We start from the raw sequence: 21905 nt of genomic DNA, 5'->3' as shown, positions 1-21905 counted from the left end.
AGAATGCCAGTATTATTCAAGGGAAAGGCTCCTGTTGTTTCAGAACTCAAACAGGATTGTTTGGAAATGTGCAGTTGCTTCTTGTGTGTCTGTATTCCATACTATACTTCAGTTCTGCGTCATACTTTTCTTCAGTTTTCTTGGCAAAGGCAGTCCTGCTTGTTTCGATGAACACCACAAAATTGTAACAGACTAGGTGATAGTAAATGCTTTGATTACATTGAAACGTAAGTGTATTTGAAGTGTACACAGATTTATAAGCTTGTCATTTTAACTCCAACTGCATCAAGGTGAGGTGGGATGATGAGTGACTGAAAAAAAGAGTCAGTAATGGGGAATAGTGTTTTCCAGCATTATCGTTAAACTACATCCATGACAGCTACCTTGATGCTATTCCTCTAAGGGCCTCTCAAGGTTTGTTGCAAATTATCCTGTAATGTAATGTTTCCCCTTCTCTCCCATCCTCTTTGAGACCTGGTTTTCTTCAGTTTAAATTTGTCATGTAGTGAATTTGGGGCAGGGCAAACTCCAAGGGTAATTGAAAAGTTTGTTCTGACTTTTGAAAATAGCTCTGAATGTTCATGCTCTGGCAGAGCATAAAACAAAGAAACCCAGCCTGTGTCGGGTAGGTCTGTCTGGCATTGGCATCAACTTTCTTTTACAAAAGAAAAGAACAGCTATTTTCCTTTAGGCAGAAGAAAGTTTCTCTGACATACCTATTTAGTTTGCGGGCACTAATAACAATACCCAGCTGCCCTGGTTCCTCTTGACTTCCTGCCACCTTTCCACAATCTCCTGAAGAGATGGGAAGATGATCATGCTTTGCCTTGCTTTGTTCTTGCTCTTTCTACCCATTCCTCAACACCTTTGTGTACTGGGCACATGGCCTGTCTCTCCTCTGCCCTGCAGTGGGCTTCTTGGTTGGAATCAGCCTTCCCACTTGCTGCTGGACAGGCGAGTTGTGTTCTGCATTTGCACCACTTCTTCACAGGACCTCCCTTTCCCTGACTCTTTTTGCTGTGTAAGCTTTAGCTTTGTAAGGTGGCCTTCGGCTCTCTCCAGTGATGAATCTTATCAGCCTGCTCTTCTGCTTACAGAATTTTCAGTTTGAGTGATTTCCATGTTTACCCTTAACCTAAAAGTAGAAATTACTGCATGTATTATTAGAAGATAGTTAAAGAGACAACAGAAAACTAAGCACATAGGTGCTTGAAGAGTTACCCGAAGTTTGTCATGTCTCAGTCCTTTAAATAGCCTCAGTACCTGGCAGATGAAAAACATGTTTCTAAACACTGTGTTCCAAGTCCCTGAAATGACTTAATCTCTAAATAGCCATGTAACAGCTTCTTTTTATAGAATGGGGGGAAAAAACCAAAGTTTTTTCACTACTAAAATTCTGGTTCTGCTAATGTGTCTTCTGTTCCCATGAGAAGTGTCTCTACATCACAAAGCCTGACCTAGTGTGCAGTGGTACAAAGTCTGGCTGGAGACTGGTAACAAGTGGTATATGCCAGTGGTTGATACTATTCAGCATCTTCCTTAATGACCTCAGCAGTGGGTCAGAGTATACCCTCAGCAACTTTGCTGATGATACACCAGAGGGCTGTACAGCTGTTCAGAGGGACTGTTTGTGAGTTTATCCCTTAAAGCTTTTCATATAATTCTGGGAACTCTGACTCATGAGTTTTTAACGTTTTTCACTTAAAATACTGTGTGAGTGATTTGATCACTCTTGAATAAAGAGCTGATGTAATGTTCCACTTTAGGGAAGTTTCAATTAGAATTGTAGGGTGTGGGGTTTTGGGGGTTTTGTTTGTTAGTTGTTTTGGAAAGCAGTGTATCTTTCTCTTTGTTCTTCAGCTCAGCAGGATTAAAACATCAGTATGTTTCTTAAAACAGTCCAAGTGGAACTCTGAGCAGTGTAGTGCCCTTACTTCCTGTTCATTTTACACTTGGGATTGATTCTATTCCAGATGGGTGATGGGCATTGTGTGTCTAATAAAGGATTGCATATGTGTGGTGCTTTTGTCTTTAAGACTGTGGTTCACTAAGTCCTAGTGCTTCTGTTATGCCATCTCCAGGACTAGTTGCCCAGAAAGTCAGTTTTGAAAACTTTTGCAACTTTTTGAATCTTTAGGTGAAAAAGAAAGCCAACAGTAGCTTATAATCCTTTTCAGTTCCTAGGGCATGCTGTCTCCTAAAGTTGTTTTCAGTGAGGTTTGTATATATTGTCTTCTGGACCAGGTAAGGAAATTATTTTCTGAATCTTATGTCAACACTCAGCTATGTTGGAGCTCTGCACTGGAAGAGTTGTAGATAATGTCTAGAAGAGTAACATGAGAATATTTAGTTGTAAGCTTTTTTTAAAACTGCAGTTGGTTCTCGTGCCTTTTTTCAGTACATTAACATTAGTGTTGATCTCCACAGTAGAACTAAACCTGATGGAGAGCTATAAAATTAACTTTTTTAAATTGCCAAAATATTGCCTTGACATTTTAGTATTGGATAGGAAATACCTACTTATGTTTGTTTGTTTCCCTTGCCCCCTTTCTTCCCCACCATAGAAATCCGCTATGCAACTGTGTACTGGAACAAAGCTGAAAAAACTCTTCAGGTCAGGAATACACTGGACAGGAGTGGAGATGCTTATGGTTTCTACAACAACAGTATACAGACAACAGGTTGGGGAGTCCTGGAGATCAGAGCAGGCTATGGCAGCCAGACCTTAAGCAATGAAGATATCATGTATGCTGCTGGCTTCTTGGAAGGCTATCTCACAGCTCCGTAAGTATCTAAGGAAGCAACTCAATTTATGACACTTCAAGTGGATTTCTGTACTCGTGAGGTTTTTTTGTTTGTTTTAATTTCCCTAAATACCCATCCATTTAAACTAACCATACATTTTGCAGTTGTATGCTGTTCTTTTAATTAGTAGGAGGCATGAAGTATAGCTTCTTCATAATGGGCTCAAATGTGCCCTTCTCATTCTGCAGGCTCTCCTAACACCTTGGTGAGATAGATGAGTACAGCATCTATGTTACTGACTAACTAATGTAATCACAAAAAAGTGTGTGTATGTGTAAGGAAGTGCATAATAAGCCCCGTGTTGTAAATAGCTGCAAAAGGGGTAGCAAAAAAAGTAGTTACTTCCACAGCCTGTAGTTAGGTGACGGACCAACAGCAGATGAGATGGTTGAGAGCAGATAGGTCAGGGAGAAATGTTGCTAGCAAGGTCTGTGGGGCTTCCTTAAGCACCTTTTTCAGCAAACGCTGTCAAGAAACTGCTGGGGAGCAGATACCAAAACTTCAGAGCATGGGAAGTTGTTTTGGCCAACTTAAAAAAAAAAACAACCAAACAAAAACCTGATAAACCTGAAGGCAGTCTGATGTATGTCCAGAAGGGTCAGCGTTCTCCTGAAGGCCCTAAGGGACTGAATTTCTCCCACTATGAAAACTGACTGAATTTTGTACTTGTTATGATTCCAGAGCAAGTGTGTTTTTTTCCCTAAGATAAAACAAAAATAAGAAGTCCCCCTCAACACAAAATACATAACCCCAAACAACAGCCAACAAAAAAAAAAAATAATCCCCAAACCTTGTTCTTTTCTTGACTCAGCTGGAAGATAGAACGACACTATGAAATACTCACTGGCAGTAGATGACGGTGCTAGGTTGGACTTGATGATCTTGAAGGTCTTTTCCAACCTAAATGATTCTGTATAGCTGGTGATGCAGCTAAGAACATCATGTGTGGCTTGTTCAACCAGCTCCATCTTTTCCTATGATTAAGTTGATAGAGGAAAAGAAAAATTCCAAAATTCTGATGCATGGATGGGGAATAGTTGAGAGAGGTTTGCAATGGCTGCAGTGACATGAATTTGGCTTTATCAGCTTTGCTTTCAGAACACTGAAATAAATATCTACAGACTGTATTGGACAGGTCAGCAAGGGAAGGTTATCTGAACATTTGTCAGATATGGCTTCTGGATAAGATAATATAATTAAGAAGATATTTTAAGATAAGTTAATATTTATGGATAGTTCTCTGATCATATGATAATGTCACTCTAGTAGGCTCTGCTGGTGAGGCAGCTAAGTCTCTGGAAGCATACAAGGGAAATTCAATAAAGTAAGACAAGTAAAACTCGTCAAAACCCAAACACTTCTGAGAGGAAGAGTAAAGGAATCCTAGAGTTTTGAGTGCACAAGCTGTACTCCAGGCAGGAAACAAAATGAAATACATGAGAGATCTGATTGTATATTGTTGGATTATTTGGCTTGAGAGGTTCCTGTTTTGTGCTATTGAATCAGTTTATGTCAACTATGTCTGGATCTGGGTGATGCTAGCGTAACATTTAGAACATTGTTAAAATTGGATATGGCTCAACAGATTTTTTCATTAAGGCTTTACCTAGGTGTATTAATCTCCTAAGTGATTAAGCTTAAGCTTTGTCATACTATAGGTAGCTCAGGCTATGCTAAGCCCGATTAGATGTCAGTTAGTGTTCTAGTAGCAACAACTCATACCCTGTTCCTCTTCTGCCTCCACAGTAGATTTATGTGTCTTCCTTTCTTTTAAACAAACATAACTATATATGTGATTTGAATGTGAAACAGTGTCTGCAGAGGCTTATTTGCTATCTTAGTCTATGCTGAGTTTTAGAGGAAGGAGATTTCCCCTTTGGTATTTTTTTTCCCCATGGGTGTTAAATGAAGATTCACAGAAGTGAAGTTATGCAAATTATTCTGCTCAAGGCTTTCACCTTCTCCAGGTAAGGTGCTTACTGAGGTTGGTTCCTAGCCCTGGCTGTTGTTGCTGTAGGGCTACCAGCATTGGATGGCCTTTTATGGAGAAGTGAATATAGCAGAAATAGTAATGAACAGAGATCTTAAAATCTATGGAAGTGAAGCTGATGGTTTGTATCAATGTGGAAAAGTAGGGCTTGAGACTTTGGCTTTTAAACAAAATTGGAAATTTAACTGTTTTAAAGGAGATTAAGTGCGAGAGTGGGTTAAGATGCAAACTCAGAAGTAGCTAAAGCCTTTCTTTTCTGGGAAAACTTTTTTAGAAAATCCACAGAGAAATCCTCTGACAAGTGCAATACCCAGAAATGCTTATCATCACTAAAATGACTATCAAATATGAATTTGGGGTTTTTGCTATGTATTTGCCCCATTGTACATCTGTAAATGCAGTGGAAGCATATTTCTCACTGGGGGTGATGAACATAAGCTTTTTCTGTCAGGTCATGTAAAGCTATTTTGGATAAAGGAGGTTTCTCTGGAAACTAAGAATACCTTTTGAAAATGCTTCAACTAAGGAGGAGAGATGAATTAGTGATGTACTCTCTTGACCTTTGAGAAGACATAGAACCTGTTATTTCAGGTTTTAGCTGCATGGCTTTGATAGTTTTCTATTTGGCAAACTGCAACTAATGAATCCTTTTATACACTGCTTGCAATTTCCTGAATAGCAGAAGAAGTGAGAAGTCTCTAAGTCTGCAGATGTTAAAACTGCTCTCAGAGCTCCATTTCTCCTTCATCTTGCCTAGAAATTCACAGGATTGTAATTAACATGCAGGCAGAAGTTCTATCTTGGGGACAGTTGAAGTCTTCTGAAGTAATACCAGGAAACAGCCTTTCTCAATCTGTAACACTATTCCCATTGGACTGCTTGGCCCATTCAGCCTGTCTTCAGGGAAACTCTCCAGCACCATCACAACTTCCCTTATGAGAAGGTGTCTCTAAACACTCTCATTCCACTTTTGCACACACCAGTGCCCTCAGTAGCTGCACTCAGCTCAGCCTTCCTTTTGAAGGACTTGGTAACAACAAGGGAGACTGTAAGTAGGTGTTTAGCTTTGGGAAGGCTCTGTGTGCATTGAGAGCCAGTTAGCTGCTGGAGAGAAGACTCTTGTGTCTCATGCCTGTACAAGAACCTCAGGTGGCTCAGGCGCAGTCCTCCAATGTGAAAACATTGGGTATGCTTGGTAATTGAAGAGCCCTTTAGCACATGGCTACCTGTTGTCTTAACTGCAAGGTGTCCAGCTGTCTTGCATCCATATGTGGGAATGACTCACCCTGAAATCCTGCTGGGAAGATCTCTGATGTGATGCATTAATAGGAGGGAAAGGTTGTGTGCTTGATCTCGGGTTGAAGCACAGGTTCCTGCAGAAGCTGTTGGGTGAGCAGGAGCTGCGGCTTGACAGTGTCTGCAATTTGGAGACCTTCAGGAATTCTCAGCTAGCTCAGTTCTCACGTTACACTTAGGGCATGAAGGAGAGTTTTAAGACACAGCTAGGTCTCATCATGTAAGCAAAAGAGTGACCAAGTACCTCTCTTAAAAGCATATGCTTTGCATTTAGTAGGAACTTTAGAAGATTGTAAATGAACCAGACTGAAAAAAAAAAAAGGCAGAATATGAGGTATGCTACAACTGTTTTATCTCAGATTACTTGGGAAAAATTAATCTCATCTCTAGCTGTATAGGTAGGTCTGTTGTAGAAAAAGTGATAGTTCAGCCAGTCAGACCAGTTTACCAGTGATGGTAGAAACATAAGCCTTTTCTAGAGCATGCTTCATTTATGCTTTTCCAGTGTTGGCACCTGATTCAGATAGTAGCTATATGTTTTGAAAATACATGGTTAAGGGTTAAATAAATTGAATCCTAGTGTCTGGGGATCCAGACACTTGTTTTTATCCCCAGTCTCTCACCCCTCTGTAAGGTCCAGTCCTATCATCCAGCCAAAGATACTTGCTCTGGTTTTCTTAGGTATGAATTCTCTTTCTCCGTTGGAAACAGAGAAGTGTTAATGAGGCCTTACTTTACTTAGTGGCAGAGCACATCCAAATCTGTGACATTATTTTAAATAGCTCCAGTTGGAGTCTGCCAGGAACCTAAGAGCAGTATTTTAAATTTGAAGCAACATTAATTTTACTCTTTTCTGATACAGCTTCCGCTGACCTGAATCCTGTCATCTTCCTCACTAATTTGAAGCAGGGCTCTGCTTTTCTGTTTTTAGGCTTTGAATTCTTGTCACATATTTGTAATTGCCTTGCATTTGGCTTTAGATGTAGTTGCAAAGCCTTACCTTACTAAAATGATCCAATTTACTTCAGAGAATAATACCCTTATGAAACATGCAAGGCATGCACATAGAAGCTCTGTTAAAGCAAAAATATTAAAGAGAGTAACTAGGGGAAAAATTTGTGATAACACTGATTATTAAAAAAACCCCATCAATACCAGGACTTGTCTGTCCCCTGTTAGCATATACAAGAATGAAAGACATTAGAGAAGCTGTTTTCAGTCCCCTGATTCTGAACTAACCCAACCTCTACACGAGTCATTACAGCTTAAAGATACTGCTACTATCAAATCTGCCTTTGAGTGCAGAATAGGGAGTAGAGCTGACGGTTGAGTCTGGAAGCCTGATCATTTGTCCTGGCCTGGGCAGTGGTTAGAGCAGTATCCTAGCTGTGTATCCTTCTCATGTGGTTCTAGTCACTAAATGACCATCTGCCAGGTGAACCAGCTCGTGCTGTTTGCTCCACATCAGTGACATGATTTGTAACGTGGAGCAGGCTAAGCTCTAATTTCCTTCCTAAAATTACTTGGGATTTTTGTTTGCTGAATTCTCTGTGAATTTGCAGGGGTGGAGAATATTGATCTGTCTCTTCAACTTTCTTATCGTCTTCAAGAAGTAGGTTATGGTTATGTCACGTAGTCTTGTGTTACATGGGAGATAGGAAACTCTAGAACTAAAATTAATGTTGTAGCTGCAGTTTCATGAAAGGTGTACTGGTGTAAAGCTGCTGAATGCACCTCTCTCTTGCCCCAGCACCTCCCTCCACAGATCCCCTCAACTTGTGTCTTGCCCTTTCATGCATCAGTTAATCTACTAACACAGTATAGAGCTGCCTTTTTGCACCAGCTCTGTCGCTCATCTGTTGGCATAACAACCTAATTCAAACTACCAGAAAAAATAATTCATATTTTTCCTGGGTTAATGTTTTGTCTGAATGTGTGCAAACAATTAGATCTAGTAGTCAGAATAGTACCAGAGCTAAGATAAGAAGCAGCAGGATCATGCAGTCAAGTTTACACAATCATCTGGGAATGGGGCAAAGGAAAGAAAGAGTGGAGAAGATCAGTGGATGAGTCTCTAATTATCAGCAAACCATTCAGTCATCTGTCTATATTCTCTAATTATCCCCTGAGGGAAATTGGGAAGAGCTCCTGTCTGCAATCCTCCCAGAGAAAGCTGCTCTCATGAGTTTTACTACCGGAATTCTGTTCTGCTGGCATGTGCTTACCTTGAGGCTGGTATCTGTTTCTCAGTGCTGTTTTCTTTCTCTCAGCAATTGGTAGGAGATAAATTTACTGATAATTGATGTAGTTCTATCTCTATCAACTCCAGAACTCAGCGAAATAATTCTCTGCTGATTTCTTCCTTTTTTATTTTTAAATTTAATCAGTGACTGAAAAAAAAAATTAAGTTTGACCCAAAATTAAGAAATGTTGAAGTTCTGTTTTAGTTTGAATCAGTCAATTACGTTTCACCTAAAATGGAAGAATGACTTTAATATCTGGATTCCTGAGCATTTTTGGTAGTTGATTTCATCTTGAAGGACTTGAACAAAACAAACAAAAAAGCCCTAACCAGCTAACCAACAAAACTTTTCAACTTGTGTTTCTATTAGCTAATGGGGATGAAATGGTTAACCAAATAAAGAAAAAAATTTTGGTCTCCATAAAGCTGAATCTGTTTAGGGCTGGCATGAGTGGGAGTTTCAGTGGGAACATACAGGATCAACTTACAGTGCTAATAACACCGAGATTGTGGGTTTGATCCCCGTATGGGCCATTCATTTAAGAGTTAGACTCGATGATCCTTGGACTCAGAATATTCTGTGATTCTATACACACTTTAAAATAGGGATGTTTAGCTTAATCAGGAAGGAAGCACATGGTTAATGGCAAGTAAAACCTGCTAGGTATCATGCTGACATTCTCTCTCTAAATAATGAAAGTAACTGAATTGGCAAATTATATTACCTTCACCTTTGTGGGTTTTTTGGTTCCAAATAGAATAGCTTTCCAGAAAACTACTTCTGCTGTGCTTTAAATTCATGCGCTAATGCTTTCAAGATGCTTTTGGCATACAAATATTCCCTGAATGTGCAGTTTTGCTATGAAGTAGTTCAATCTCATTCTTGCTTATCTTTGCATTGTGCAGCAGTTTGAGCAGGCATTGACAAGGTCATTTATTTTAAGTTAAATTTCAACAATCCATTTGTGTTACCTTTGCTGTTTGTCATACACTGGAGTAATTTCTGCGAGTAGGAAAAGCTTATTTTGTGGACTGTGTTGCTTGTCTGTCAGTGCTGTCACTGTTTATCAATGGGTTGGTAAATTCAAGGACGGAAAGATGCAAAAGAATAACTCTTGCTACTCTTATTCTTTCAGGCACATGTATGACCATGCTGCAAATATGTACCCACAGTTAATTAAGAATCCCACCGTCCGAAGTGGAGTTCAGAATTTTATGGCGTATGTATTTAGTTACTAAAAGTAAATTATTCAAGACTTGGGGTTGGAGGCTGACAGAATTTTCAAGGTGTTTTTATTCTCTTCCTATTGGGATAAAGAAAATATATGCTTCCTTTCCTTCTGATTGAATGTCATTATTATTAAAAAGAAAGTCTAAGTATACATGAAGGGCATATACCCTTCCATAATCCTGATTCTTGCAAAGAAATGTTTAAAACCATTGCTACAAAAGGGTGTGGATAATGTCAATGAATTCTGAAGGTCATTCTAGTAAGAACTTCTTTTCTAAAAACCTGGTACTTTGAATGTTACTGAACAGTGGCCTCCTGGCACCTTAATCTTTTTAGCATTGTGTATCCTTTCCTTCCTCTGTTAGGTTAGTATCTTATTCTGTCACTGATTTAAATTCTGTTCTAATCAAAAAAGTCCTGATTCACTTTTTTCTTCAGCTGTATAAATCAAAACTAATTCTGCTTGAATAATGCAGCTACACTGGTGGGAAACCACAAGTTGAGAGAAGAACCAAACCAGGTACTGGAAAACTCAGCTGTGATTAACCATTATTTTATCTCCTTAGACTTATGTTTTTTTTGATTACAAATATTTCTGTGAAACTGTCAGTTTTGGGGACTATTTTTTTCCCTCTTTCCCTTGTCTTATGCTTTCTGCAAGGGGTCATATATCTGACTAATTCTGCTATTGGTGCACACAAATAAAGTTGATTTGTTTTAGGTTATCCAAAAGGTAGACAAAAAAATCTCAGCGCTCCCTTGCTATTATTCTTCAGCACTGCTGTGCTCCTCCTTGTGAGAAAAATCTGACAGCCACCATATCAATGTGTATGGTTTTTTTTTTCCCCAGAATGACTCAGCTTAGCAGTTTTATTCCCTAAGATGCATTGTTGGATGGAGGGGGCCAATACTAGGTGGCCTTGTGTTGTTTTTCTATTGTGTATAGCCTCAAAAAAAGTAAAGCATCACTGCTTTACTTTACAGTAGTTTTGCAATATGAGTTGCTGCACTGTGTTAGAAGTCTTTAGCTCTGAATGCTCTGATCATATTCCTGTTTCCTCCAACATACTTTTTGCATCTTGATGCTTCTAGAAAGCTATATCTGGTTGGTTTTATCATCCATATACCGCTGGAAGAGTTTGCTTCCTTGACAGGTTTGTTCTCTCTATTTTGCTGCTTTACATAGTGCTGGATGGATAGATACAGGAGGATAGAAGAGGCCAGAATCTAGTCCCGATTTCCAAGGTTCTTTTGTGGCTTTTTGTGCATAGCAAAAGAGGGAACTCTGGGAGATCCTTATAATATTGGCTGCTCCTGCCCCTAGGGTCTGCTCAACTTGTGTTTCCTTATGCTCTAAACCTGGGTTATTTGGCTCTTTACTGAATTTGGCACATGGCGTAGTTGCTTGGCCTCCCACCTTTTACTTAGAGGAGCATAACAGTGGTTCTTAGGCAGGGTTTGAGCACCATCAGCAAAGCCTTCACTGCACCTGTAAATAAGGGAGAGAGCTAGGCTCTTCAGTTTTCAGTCCGTTTCTATCCTTAAATAGGCATTTAAAAGGGAATGGTTCATCTGACCTGTCAAATGCTTGTTTCCCTTTACTGACCCTATGGGGATGCCAGACCTGCTATTGCAAAGTCCCCCACAAAAGCGGAGTCCAACTCATTCTTTGATATTAAAGTCTGGTAGAGGCATGTGATTGTAGGGTATGTTGATGAACATTTACACGTGGAGGATGTAATGTTTATATCTACAGGATTTCCAAAGCATGATTTGCCTCAACAACACTAGTAAGGTTGGATCATCTGAGTTACAATGTATTTGTCCCTCCCCTGCATTATCAGCTATACTCTAAAAACCCCAAGAAAACCTCAACCTGTTTGTTCTTCTGCAGGAAGCAAGATCAATGGACAAGACAGCAAATCAGAAATAAAAAGGATGACCCATTTTGGAGGCATGCTGGCTATATTATTGCACAGTTGGATGGTCTGTACATGGGAGCCTTCGAGTGGGCTAAACTACATAGACAAACAGTAAGACTACTGCATCTTTTCTTCAGTAGGTGGGGATGGGATGTCAGTGGACAAACATGGGAGAAGGAGATCTGCTGTCTAAAAATAAAAAGTAGATACTTAGTGGCAAGCACTCATTCTGCATGCCATTCTACAGAATCTTTAGTGGCTGTTCAATGTAGATAATGCAACTGGGCACTTGGGTCACCTAACCACAGATCCTTTGCAGTGGACTTGGAACCCTGGACTGATGAGGTTGGGGGTGGCTTTTGTATCCATGCGTGAATGTTGGCAGGACAGACACTTCTAAAGTGCTTGTTGCTGTCACTTTACAGTTGTTATTGAGCAAATGACCTTCTGGGTAGAGTACCTACAACAGCATGAATCAGCATGTAGGGAGTATATAAAACCTTTTGTTTGTATTTCCAGGCATCAGATTTGAAATCCTAAAAGCCTTTCTATTTTTTTACATGGCTAAATGTCTTCTCCTTTTCTGTCTTTTAAGTTTCCAAAACATATGGTTACAAAATACATGGTCAGTGCTGTGACAGGCCAAGTAGGATTGGTTTTGGGATTTTGTTTAGTGGTGGATTGTTGTTTGGTTGGTTCTTTTGTTCCCTTTTTTTTAAAAATTCAATTAGAATTGTTTTCCAGATCATCAGCTTGTATGTAATAGCAGAACTCCTTTAACTCCAGTAGAACTATAATACCATGCTAAACTCTGTCTAATAGATTTTTCAGTGTGAGAGGGAGGACTTGAGTAACTGTAGTTGACTCTTTTTGCCTAGGCTTAACCATACCAAGAATTTTGAGAAGTTGAGAGTCCCGAATTGTAAACAATTGCATTTTAGTAAAGTGCACATCTTTCTTGCATAGAATTTACTCTGGGACTTTAGTAAATGGGGACTCAGCTCAAACTGGAAAAAAAAGATGTTCACAGCAATGATCCATCCTGAGGGACCTGAGTTTATGGGGAAAATACTAGAAACCTTGATCTTCTAGGAAAAGAACTCATTGATTCCCTTTCATAACACCTGTATCTGAAGAGCCCTGCAAAGCTCATCAGTTTTTTTGGCTGCTTCAGAATCTTTAAGATTCTGAAAGGGGGAAGGGAAAGTGCTAGTTTGTGTCTGAGGTATTTCTTTGTAATAGGCATGTCCTACCTGCAAGGTGTGTTCCCTGATGCTTTCTTATTTAACTGTGTATATGGTACTAAAAAGCACTGACCTCTGGAGTGTCTGAGTAATTTTTTATCCTCTTTTTAGAGGCCTTATCAACATGCCTGTATAAAAATGGTGCACTTAGTGAAAGTTCAGATATGTGTTCAGGCTGAAATATTTGTCTTCTACTCTTGAATTATATGTAGGGAGTATATTTTCTTTTTCTTTTCCCAAATGTGCCTGCAGCAGTTGGTGAGATTTATTTTAACTCTTTTCTATGCCAGTCACAATTTTAGCTTTGTACATTATCACTTATATTGAGATCCGTATCTTTTTATTCAAAGCAAAAATGTCCTCTGTGTACGTATTTCTCACTTGGGATGTGCTGCTGTTTCCTCTGTGTGCCAGAGTCAGTAACTTAATATCAGTCTCTTACCTTTGAGTGTATTTTGGACAGATGCTCTTGCACCTAGATGCTGGTTTTCCTTGGCATCAAAGTGATACCTGACAGCTCTGCAAAAGTACAGGCAGTTCATTTTCTTGGATACCATGCTACTTTTCAAATGATTTGGGGAGATTAGGCTACAACAGTGCTGTGTGTATACATATTTACTGCTGTTAGCATCTCCTTCAGGAAACAGAGCTTGAAGACTGTTGTTCCAAGCTTACATGGGCAACGAAAACAGGTGCAGATGCAAAGTTGCTGACTGATGTTCTAGCTTTGACACATCCATTTGTCTGAGCATCAACCCAGCTTCTGTAAACTGTTGGCGCTTAGAAGCCCTAACTAAACTAACAAACAAAACAAACAAGAATACCAACAGTATCTTCCTTATTCCTTGTGATTAAAGAAGTCTGCCATCCAAAGAGGCTGTTGTCAACTTTCCTTTTCCAGTACATATTAAAAGAATGTTTAAAAGGTTCTTTTATTTAAATCCTTTAGATTGTTAGTAAGTGGAATGTTTGGCAAATAAATTCACCTAATAGATTTTTTTCTTATTTTTAGGTATTGTACTTTGGTTCAATTAATCCAATTGTTTTGATATTTTGTTGGGTGGCAACTGCAGTAACAACTATGAGCTATTTACATCATTCAGTTCTCATCTTAAAAAAACTCCAAATACTACATGCTTTTAAAAGCAAATCTTATTCCTATTGCATGTGTTCCTCGGTGCTTTGAAAGTCTCTTCTTATATCTATCCTTTGGTAGATACTACTTTTGTTTAATTAAAAAGAATCTGTTCCATGTGTTTATTGTTTTAGGATTATCATCATAAAGAACAAGTTTCTTTTGATATCTAGTAGTGCAGGAGTTTAGATTCATGGTTGTAATGAACATTAGAAATATTAAAAATACCTTGTGTGTGAATTGTGGTGTTTTCCTTTTTTGCCCACACCCAAACAAAACAAAAGAACCCCCAAAAAACCCAACCAAAAGCCAGCATGTGACAGTCTATATTCTGTTGCCAGATGTTCTACCAGCTGTTGGGAAAAACTGTGTGCTTCTAAATTCAACTAATTACTTGGTATGTGCAGAGGGCAATTGCTCCTATTACCCTTGGCTTAAAATAAGAATAAATGCTGTAGAAAAAAGGCTGGGGAGCTTTTTTCCCATAACTGCCAAAATACAAGAGACAGGAGAAAGAGAAGGGGAGGAGGAGATGGATTTTGAAGTTCTTCAATTGATCTCCCCTGCCCATGGACAAAGTGCTCTCCTGAACACTGAGAAGTTGGCTGGTTGACAAGGATAGACTAAATGAGATAAAGGGGATGAAGAAAAGGAACTGTGTTTACAAAACCTGTGGATTCCAACACTGAGCAGTGGGCAGAGTTGATTAAAATTGTTTCCTTTTCAGGAGCATAGAAACAAGCTGTTTCAATAGTTAATTACTTTTAATTCTACACATTTCATGCTTTCAGTTTTCTCATCAGCATTACACATAACCTTTTCAAACTCTCAAGAAGTTGAGTTTTACATTTGGTGGATTAGTTGATGTATACTTACTGAGGAAGACAACTGAAAGGTCTGACTTTCTGTTGTCTGGTATAATGCATGGCAGTTTGAAAAAATCCACAGTGCCTAAATGAGAGTTGTATTATGTGCACACAAGTCACTCTGAAATGTTCAATTTTTCTGCTGTCCCCTAAACTTCAGGTTTACTTCACTTGAATATTGTAGAACCATTGTGTCTGCCACAAATAACTGAGCCTTACTGCAGAAAGAAACATTTGATTTGGACTATGAACTGTTTCATAGTAGTACTAATACGTATTTTTTTTATTATTATTTATGAAGCAAATGTTTTGTAGCGTAGAGTTCTAAACTTTGTTTTTAATTGCATGGAATCTGTTTTCCAGCTGGGCTGTTTTAGGTAAGTGCTTCCATTAAGACCTGCATGAAGGAAATGTGTATTGTAAACTTCTGTATTTTGAATTTGATACTTGCAGGTATCATTAAGAGTGATGTCAAAATCTGAATATATTTTCATGTTAAAGTGTGACATTATTCTAGCTGGTTTAGCAACATTTTATATCCAGTAAACAAACCCAACCCTTTTGTTAAGACAATTTCTGAAGGAGGGGCACTCAAAGAACATTACGCCTTTTCATCTGCCTAATGCTTCACCAACGCTGTGATTAATCTCGGGCTTGTCTATGCAGGGATATTACTCTTGAATAAGGAGGTGTCAGAGTTTTAAATACTTCAATGACTACAGGACAGCTCTCTTCTATTTGCACTTCTTTATTTTGTATTGAGGGTGCTCATGCTTGGAGAAGTTACTGGAAAACAATTGTTACAGGTGACCTGTTTCTTGTAGACAAGACTTTAAGGCTGGTTCTGTCCTGTCTGCCCCTTATAAGTTTATTTCTCCCTGCTGCTGATGTAACTGGAACTCAAACTGATTTTTTTGTCTGTTTTGCTCTTCAGGACAGTACTTAGAGGAGCCACACATTGTAGCAAAGGGACTCTTTCTTTTGTGGCTATACCACCTCTCCATGTCAATTTAGCTCATTCATTCACTCTTCTTCAGGATGTAAACCATGTATACAGGGAGTTTTCCTGACATTATCATGTGAGATAGGAGAAGGTGATTACAAAAGATTGTAATATATCCTCTATTATGTACTTGTTATGATGCACAGGGTTTTAGGTCTAATTATTGCTAGTGGACACTGATTAACTCCTTATAGAGAAGATTTCTTTGTATATCTTGGAAATCAGCTGTAATTTTTCCAAAACTGGGGCTATTGGCCTTAAGGCAGAAGCCTTAGACCACTCCTGAAATTCTCAGGTTAGGCCTGCATTGCAGATGCCTGCGTCTTCTGTTTCAGTGCATTGCTTTACTGAGACTCCAGAGAAGCTCTTTGCTTGTGTGATTTTGCTGAGCATCACACAGTCTTAAACACAGTCAGGTTTATTCAATGAGAGTAGTGAATTCTTAGAAATAAACTGGAACAAAATTTGCTTGCCCCTCAAAAGGGGAATGAAAACAACCCCAGTGGGTGCTTAACAACCTAAATCCTCATTTTCTTCTCTGATATTTTGGCTGGCTTTGGCAGCTGGCAGCCTAATCTTACCCAGTGGAGCCCTAGGAATTTGCATAACCTGTGCTTTGTTTGAGCAGGTCCTTCCTCGTGCTTTCTGACCACTTTTCTTTGCTGTTCTGAAAGCATCCTTGCTTGGCACTTTGGTTCTAAGTTGAATGGACTTCCTAATAATTAAAAAAGTTTTGACTTGAAGTGACTGTAAGAAAGTGCAGAAGTGTGAAACTTAAAAAATGTACAGGCTGTGATGCTGCAGCAGTACCGATGCAGCTACCTGCAGGTGTTGCAATGAAGGCAGGTTTTATGAAGGAGAATATGGAGTTGGTAGCAAATGGATGTCAAGTATAATTAAAATGTCTCGGGGCTGCTGAGCATTCTTGGATGCAATCCTATTTTCTCCCTTCCTGATATTGTACAGTAATGCCTGTGTGAATCAGACACTGGATATCAGCTTCTCCTTATTGCGTGGTGGGCTCACAGACCTTTCAGTGCAGTTGGATGGGGAAAAATTGTGCTGAAACACTGCCAAATCTCTCTCTGTAGATTCCAATAGAGATAAATGAGATAAAAGTCGTTGGGACTGATTTGTAAATGATTCATACCTCTGAGTTGCTTAAAACTATGTAAAGATATGTCTCTTGATGTTGCTCCCTGTTCAGATCTTTACAGCAAAAACATGATGAACTAAAGCAATGTAACATATATGAAAATTTGCTTTGGATTTCTTCCTCAAACTATAGCTGCTGCTGGGGCCTTCTACCATTAATGATTTTACTTGTGAGAATGGCATATTTCTCTCACTTGTCTTGGTAAGCACTGTGGGAAGTTTTAATTCCTTCCCCTGGGATATATAGACTGACATTATTTCTGATTTTCCTGTTGGTTATTCTCTCTGCCAAAACAGCAGATGAATAACACAGAATTCAGCCTTCTGAATGAAAAGTAAATGGATTGGGCACTGTTTATTTTTTCTGTCCTTGTCTCCCGTTTTTGGGGGTTTGTAGAGAGGTCAGCTATATGGTTTAATAACACTGATTTTCATTGCAAGCACAGTGTTTCTTTGCTGTATGATTCTAAAATTACTATTCACAGCTCTACAGTGATGTGTGTTCTGACTTCTTTTCCTTTAGCCTTTCTTAAACTAAAGGCACAGTGCAAGCAAAGAATAGGAAAGATTTAGAAAACTGTATTTGAAGGCTGAGGCTAAACCACTCTTAAGTTCTTATTTTTGAAGGGACGAACTAAGAGGAGGTTCTAAAGAGCATGTTACACAACCAGCTGTGTGTAGTTAACCCTGTTAACTCTGGCTGGCTCCAATCACAAGGAGTTTTCAAAAGCTCATAGCCTTTTGAGTGACTTTCCTTCTTCAGCTACTTGTGACTTGATTAGTATTGCTAACATGTTTTGTTTCCCTCATTTCTTTTTTCCTCCTCAGTCATGAGGATGTCTTAAATTGAAGTGTTTATAAAAATCTGAGAATTCTCAGGAGTGTTTGTTAGTGTAAGAAAAGTTCTAATGAGGGAGACTGTCTTGATACCTCTCTGTCTCCAGGTGTTTTTTGTGATCTCGTTTTCTCCTTTTCCTCAGCCACTGAGCAACTTTGATGTCCAGTTTCTGAATGCTGTTGGAGACCTGTTGGACCTGATTCCTGCATTATTTGACTATTCTGCACGGGGTGGACAATGCAATGTGGAGTCAGGAGGCCATGGGAGATACCAGTGGGATATGGGACACTGCTCTGCACTGATCAAGGTGAGTGCCAAGAACTTTATCTCCAGTGACTGTGTTGATTTGCAGTGTCACGAGTCTACACTTCTGGAGTCTTCCCTGTTTATGTTGCATGTGCATAAAGGTATCTCTGTTGATGATTAAGGTGCATTTATGCAGTTGTAACTTGTGCCTCCATAGGATTTTGAGTCTGGTTTTTCTCACTTGTGTTCAGGGGTAGGGAAAAGACCAAACCAAACTGAAACCACAGAGATGGACAATGAAAAGCTACTAGAATTACTAGGGAATGAGGAACTACCACAAAGAGGCGACTGGAAGAGAGTAACTTGTTTCATCTAGCGAAGTGAAGTCTGAAAGAAGGGGTATTGTGAATGACTACAAATACATTGGGCAAATAAGCAGAGGGAAAAGGATTACATAAACTAAAGGACAGTGGTAACATAAGAACAAATGGATGCAAGTGGCTGCCATTTTCTGTTGATAGTGATACTCTGGAATGGCTTTCCAATGGGAGCAATGACAGAAACCCCCCCTGATGTTTTTAAGGTGTCTGCTATGTCATGGTGGTAATTACATTTTTCAGTTAAAATTAGCAAAGATTTAATCAGCATATGGAGACTACATGTATTGCAGAGCAACAACACTCACCTTAAATTGTAAAACATTCGTTCAAGCATTTACCTGCAGCAAGAGGTTTCTGAGATAACAATAAATCTTAGAACCAGGGAAATATTTTGGAAAGATGTATTATAAATATATATATTTACCTTTTCAAATTGAATTTTCTTGCATTTGCTTCTGTAGTTTAAGACAAACCAGAGTTATTCTCACAGAAAGAGCATGTTTTAAGTTAACTCTGGATATGCTTGCAGAGATCCAATCTGAATGTGTGAATACAAGTATTCAAAATGAAACTGGGGAAAAAACACATTCCACGTGATGCAGATGTCCCAAGTAACCCTAAACTGTTTTATTTTGAGAACAACACATGGGCAAGAATTGTTTCCAGGATTTTCAGAAAATCTTTAAATACACAGTTAAAAGCACAAGAATCTGCTCTTTCTTCAATAATGCAATTAATCTAACTACTTAAAACAAGTTGTTTTCCCAGTTTCTATCAAGTAAAAAAAAAAAAAAAAAAAGGCAGAATATGATGGGGACATCTTTCTGCTTCTGTTTTTCAGGTTCTACCTGGATATGAGAATATCTATTTTGCCCATTCCAGCTGGTTTACATATGCGGCCACACTGAGAATATATAAGCATTGGAACTTCAATATAGTTGATCCATACACTAGCAGCAGCCGTGTCTCATTCAGCAGTTACCCAGGTAAAGTCAAGAAAACCAAAACAATGTAGCTATTTAATATGGCATGGACCACCTTGCTGTCTGGTCTGTGAAAAGGGTGATACCTCCACAAGCACTGGCTTCAATCTACCTTAAAATTTCTAGCCACCAAGAGGACAAAATGCCATCTTCATTTTTCTGCCTTGAACATCATGTTGTCATTGTCTTTTGTTGTTGATTAATCACTTGCAGTCCTCTAAATAGTACTAGTTAAATATTTTACCTCTGGCACAAACATGCTGCTTTGGATTCTGCTCATGTAGTCTCCAGTCACCTCAACTGTTGAACTCCACACTTTGCCTGTAGCATTCACATGTTTGGTAATAACAGTTTTGAACACTTCTGTTTACCACTGTGATATGACTCGTGCTGTAATGGGATTATTAGCGAGTATCAAACAGTAGCTGTTTGAAATTGTATTGACTTCTTTGATGTTTGGTTAACAAACCTTCAGTTGTTCTGTTGTTGGCTTTTTTTTTTTTTTTTTCTTTTCCACCCACATCTTCCTCTTCCAGCTCCTCTGTAAGCTGTTACAGAGGGCAGTATTTTTTTATGGTTATTTCATGTGTTAGTAATATAGTCAACCATAATATTTAAAATCTCTTTTGGGAAGATTAGGCTAAATGTTAAAAATTGCCAGCATTTAATGTTTCAGTGGTAAAATATGTACTGTTGCTAGAGTTGGACGAGAAATGAGAACGTGAAAAAACAAGGTGTATCTATGACTCCCTCTTAGAGTTAGCATTGCTTAAGTTTAAAGGTGAAATTTCAAATTAAAAAAATACCCAAACACTCAAGAGTCTTCATAAACCTTTTAAGGGACCTCTGTGCCACAGGAGACTATCTCATTCTGATGGAATTTTGTTGGTTGATAATTTCAAAACTGTGCCTTTGCTGAATTACTGTGCCTTACTGCAAAAGGGAAGGGCCTTTCATGGGAGGGACTCCCGAGACTGTGACTGGGAAACTGTTCTGAAAAGCAGTTGCGTTCATTTCACGTTGAAAACAAACCTTTTCCTGTGGGGTTCTGACCCTCCTCAGTGACCCTCAGGAGTGCAGTGTTTTCTGACAACTGAGATTTTTTTCTTTGAGGAAGTAATAGAGGTATTCTGGTGAATGTCTAAGTGTGCAGCCTTTCAAGAGCCTAGGTTATTATCTCTGATTGCCTTGGAGGAATTTTGCTTGCTTGTTGCAAGAAATTTTGTAGGAAGCAAAGGTTTCTGTCTGAGCTCTGTTCATCACCTGAATGTTCATAAAGTTATTCTGGCTCTCAACAGAAGTACTGAGGATAGTATTGTCCCTCAGGAGAATGTGGCTCAGTTCAGCAACTGTTGCATACTGCACTGTGTTGCAGATTCAAAACCGGGGATCAGGGTCAGCCACCCAGAGCATTTTTTATTTTATTGTGGTGGGTATCTGTGGTGATGTTTCTGGGTTATTCCTTCTGTGGATTCTTTGTATAAAGTGAAATACAGATACTTGGTTCTCATGAGACTGAGAAGGCATGCTGTTTAGGAAAACCATACAAAGCTACTTACTACTTTGCTGAAATGGTTGGGGTCTGTTCACTAGTGTACAAAATCCCAGTGTGCTTCCCTGAGACTGTTGAGGTCTGCAGAGATGGCTTATTTCAGAGCTTGCTTTTGTAGACTCTGACATAGCTTTGTGGAAAGGTGTACTTCTACCAACAAAATTGACTGGGAATGATTGCAAGGCATAGTTCCCACGAGGTTTGAGAGACCTGTGGTATGTCAAGTGTGCTCCTTGGCCGCCTGATTACAGGGTGCTATCACAAGCACTGGACAAGCATGGTCCATTGACTGCAGCAAATTGCATTAGCTATGGGTGTATTCACAGACTTGCAGTTTGCCAGGGCATGAGTAAGCTCTAAGGCACTGGCCTAGTAATGCTCAAGGGACATCACGTAGGAAGGAGGGAACTGCCAAATTCCTCTGCTCCATGTTATGATGAGATGGTGTTTTCAGGACATCTGACTGTGGAGTCTGCAGGTCCTGGCCATGATTCAACTTGACAATTATAACCTCCCTGCATTCATGTTCCCGCTCTTATTCTCTGTCCTGACAGACACTAAGAACCAGTAAGAAAGGCCAACCTAGGAATCTCTCCTGAGTAGTAACCTGATCCTAATGAACACAGAAGTATTGACTTCTGGAGGAAACAGCGTTAAATGACCTGTGTCCTTCCAGGCTTCCAGTGACACTTAACTGAGTAATTTAAAGATTCCTGTAATCCAGTAGACTGTACATAAAGTCAAACTCTTCTGCTGTCCAAAAGCTGTGTCAGAAAAACTTCAAGGAGTCATTTGGCTTTTGAGAAGGAATGTGCCAAATTCCTGGTTTCTCCTGGGGTCACCGAGTAAAACTGTCCATGTTATTTATTTTTTTTACTGAATTTCAAAAGACAGGCTACTAGTCTGCAAAACTTAATATTTGTTGTGACTCAGTTTAGAGGTCACACTGTTGACTAACCATGATGCGTGTCAGCGTGTGCATTGTACAGCTAGAAGGCCTTGGGCTTCTTTGCTCCT

General features: G+C 39.2%; 1 protein-coding gene across 1 annotated transcript in view; it reads left to right on the top strand.

Moving 5' to 3' along the window:
• PLBD1 (phospholipase B domain containing 1) overlaps positions 1 to 21905 on the top strand; it is a 38181-nt gene that overhangs the window by 4389 nt on the left and 11887 nt on the right. Inside the window, exons 2-6 of the mRNA XM_050325298.1 lie at positions 2565 to 2784; positions 9470 to 9553; positions 11459 to 11597; positions 17870 to 18034; positions 19195 to 19339. Of these exons, the coding sequence (XP_050181255.1) occupies positions 2565 to 2784; positions 9470 to 9553; positions 11459 to 11597; positions 17870 to 18034; positions 19195 to 19339 (753 nt within the window). The remainder of the gene's footprint in view (positions 1 to 2564; positions 2785 to 9469; positions 9554 to 11458; positions 11598 to 17869; positions 18035 to 19194; positions 19340 to 21905) is intronic.

This window comes from Myiozetetes cayanensis, unplaced genomic scaffold (assembly GCF_022539395.1).
Source record: "Myiozetetes cayanensis isolate MyiCay16 unplaced genomic scaffold, myiCay2020 scf3, whole genome shotgun sequence".
NCBI lineage: Eukaryota > Metazoa > Chordata > Aves > Passeriformes > Tyrannidae > Myiozetetes > Myiozetetes cayanensis.
This window is presented reverse-complemented; position numbering and strand designations above follow the sequence as displayed.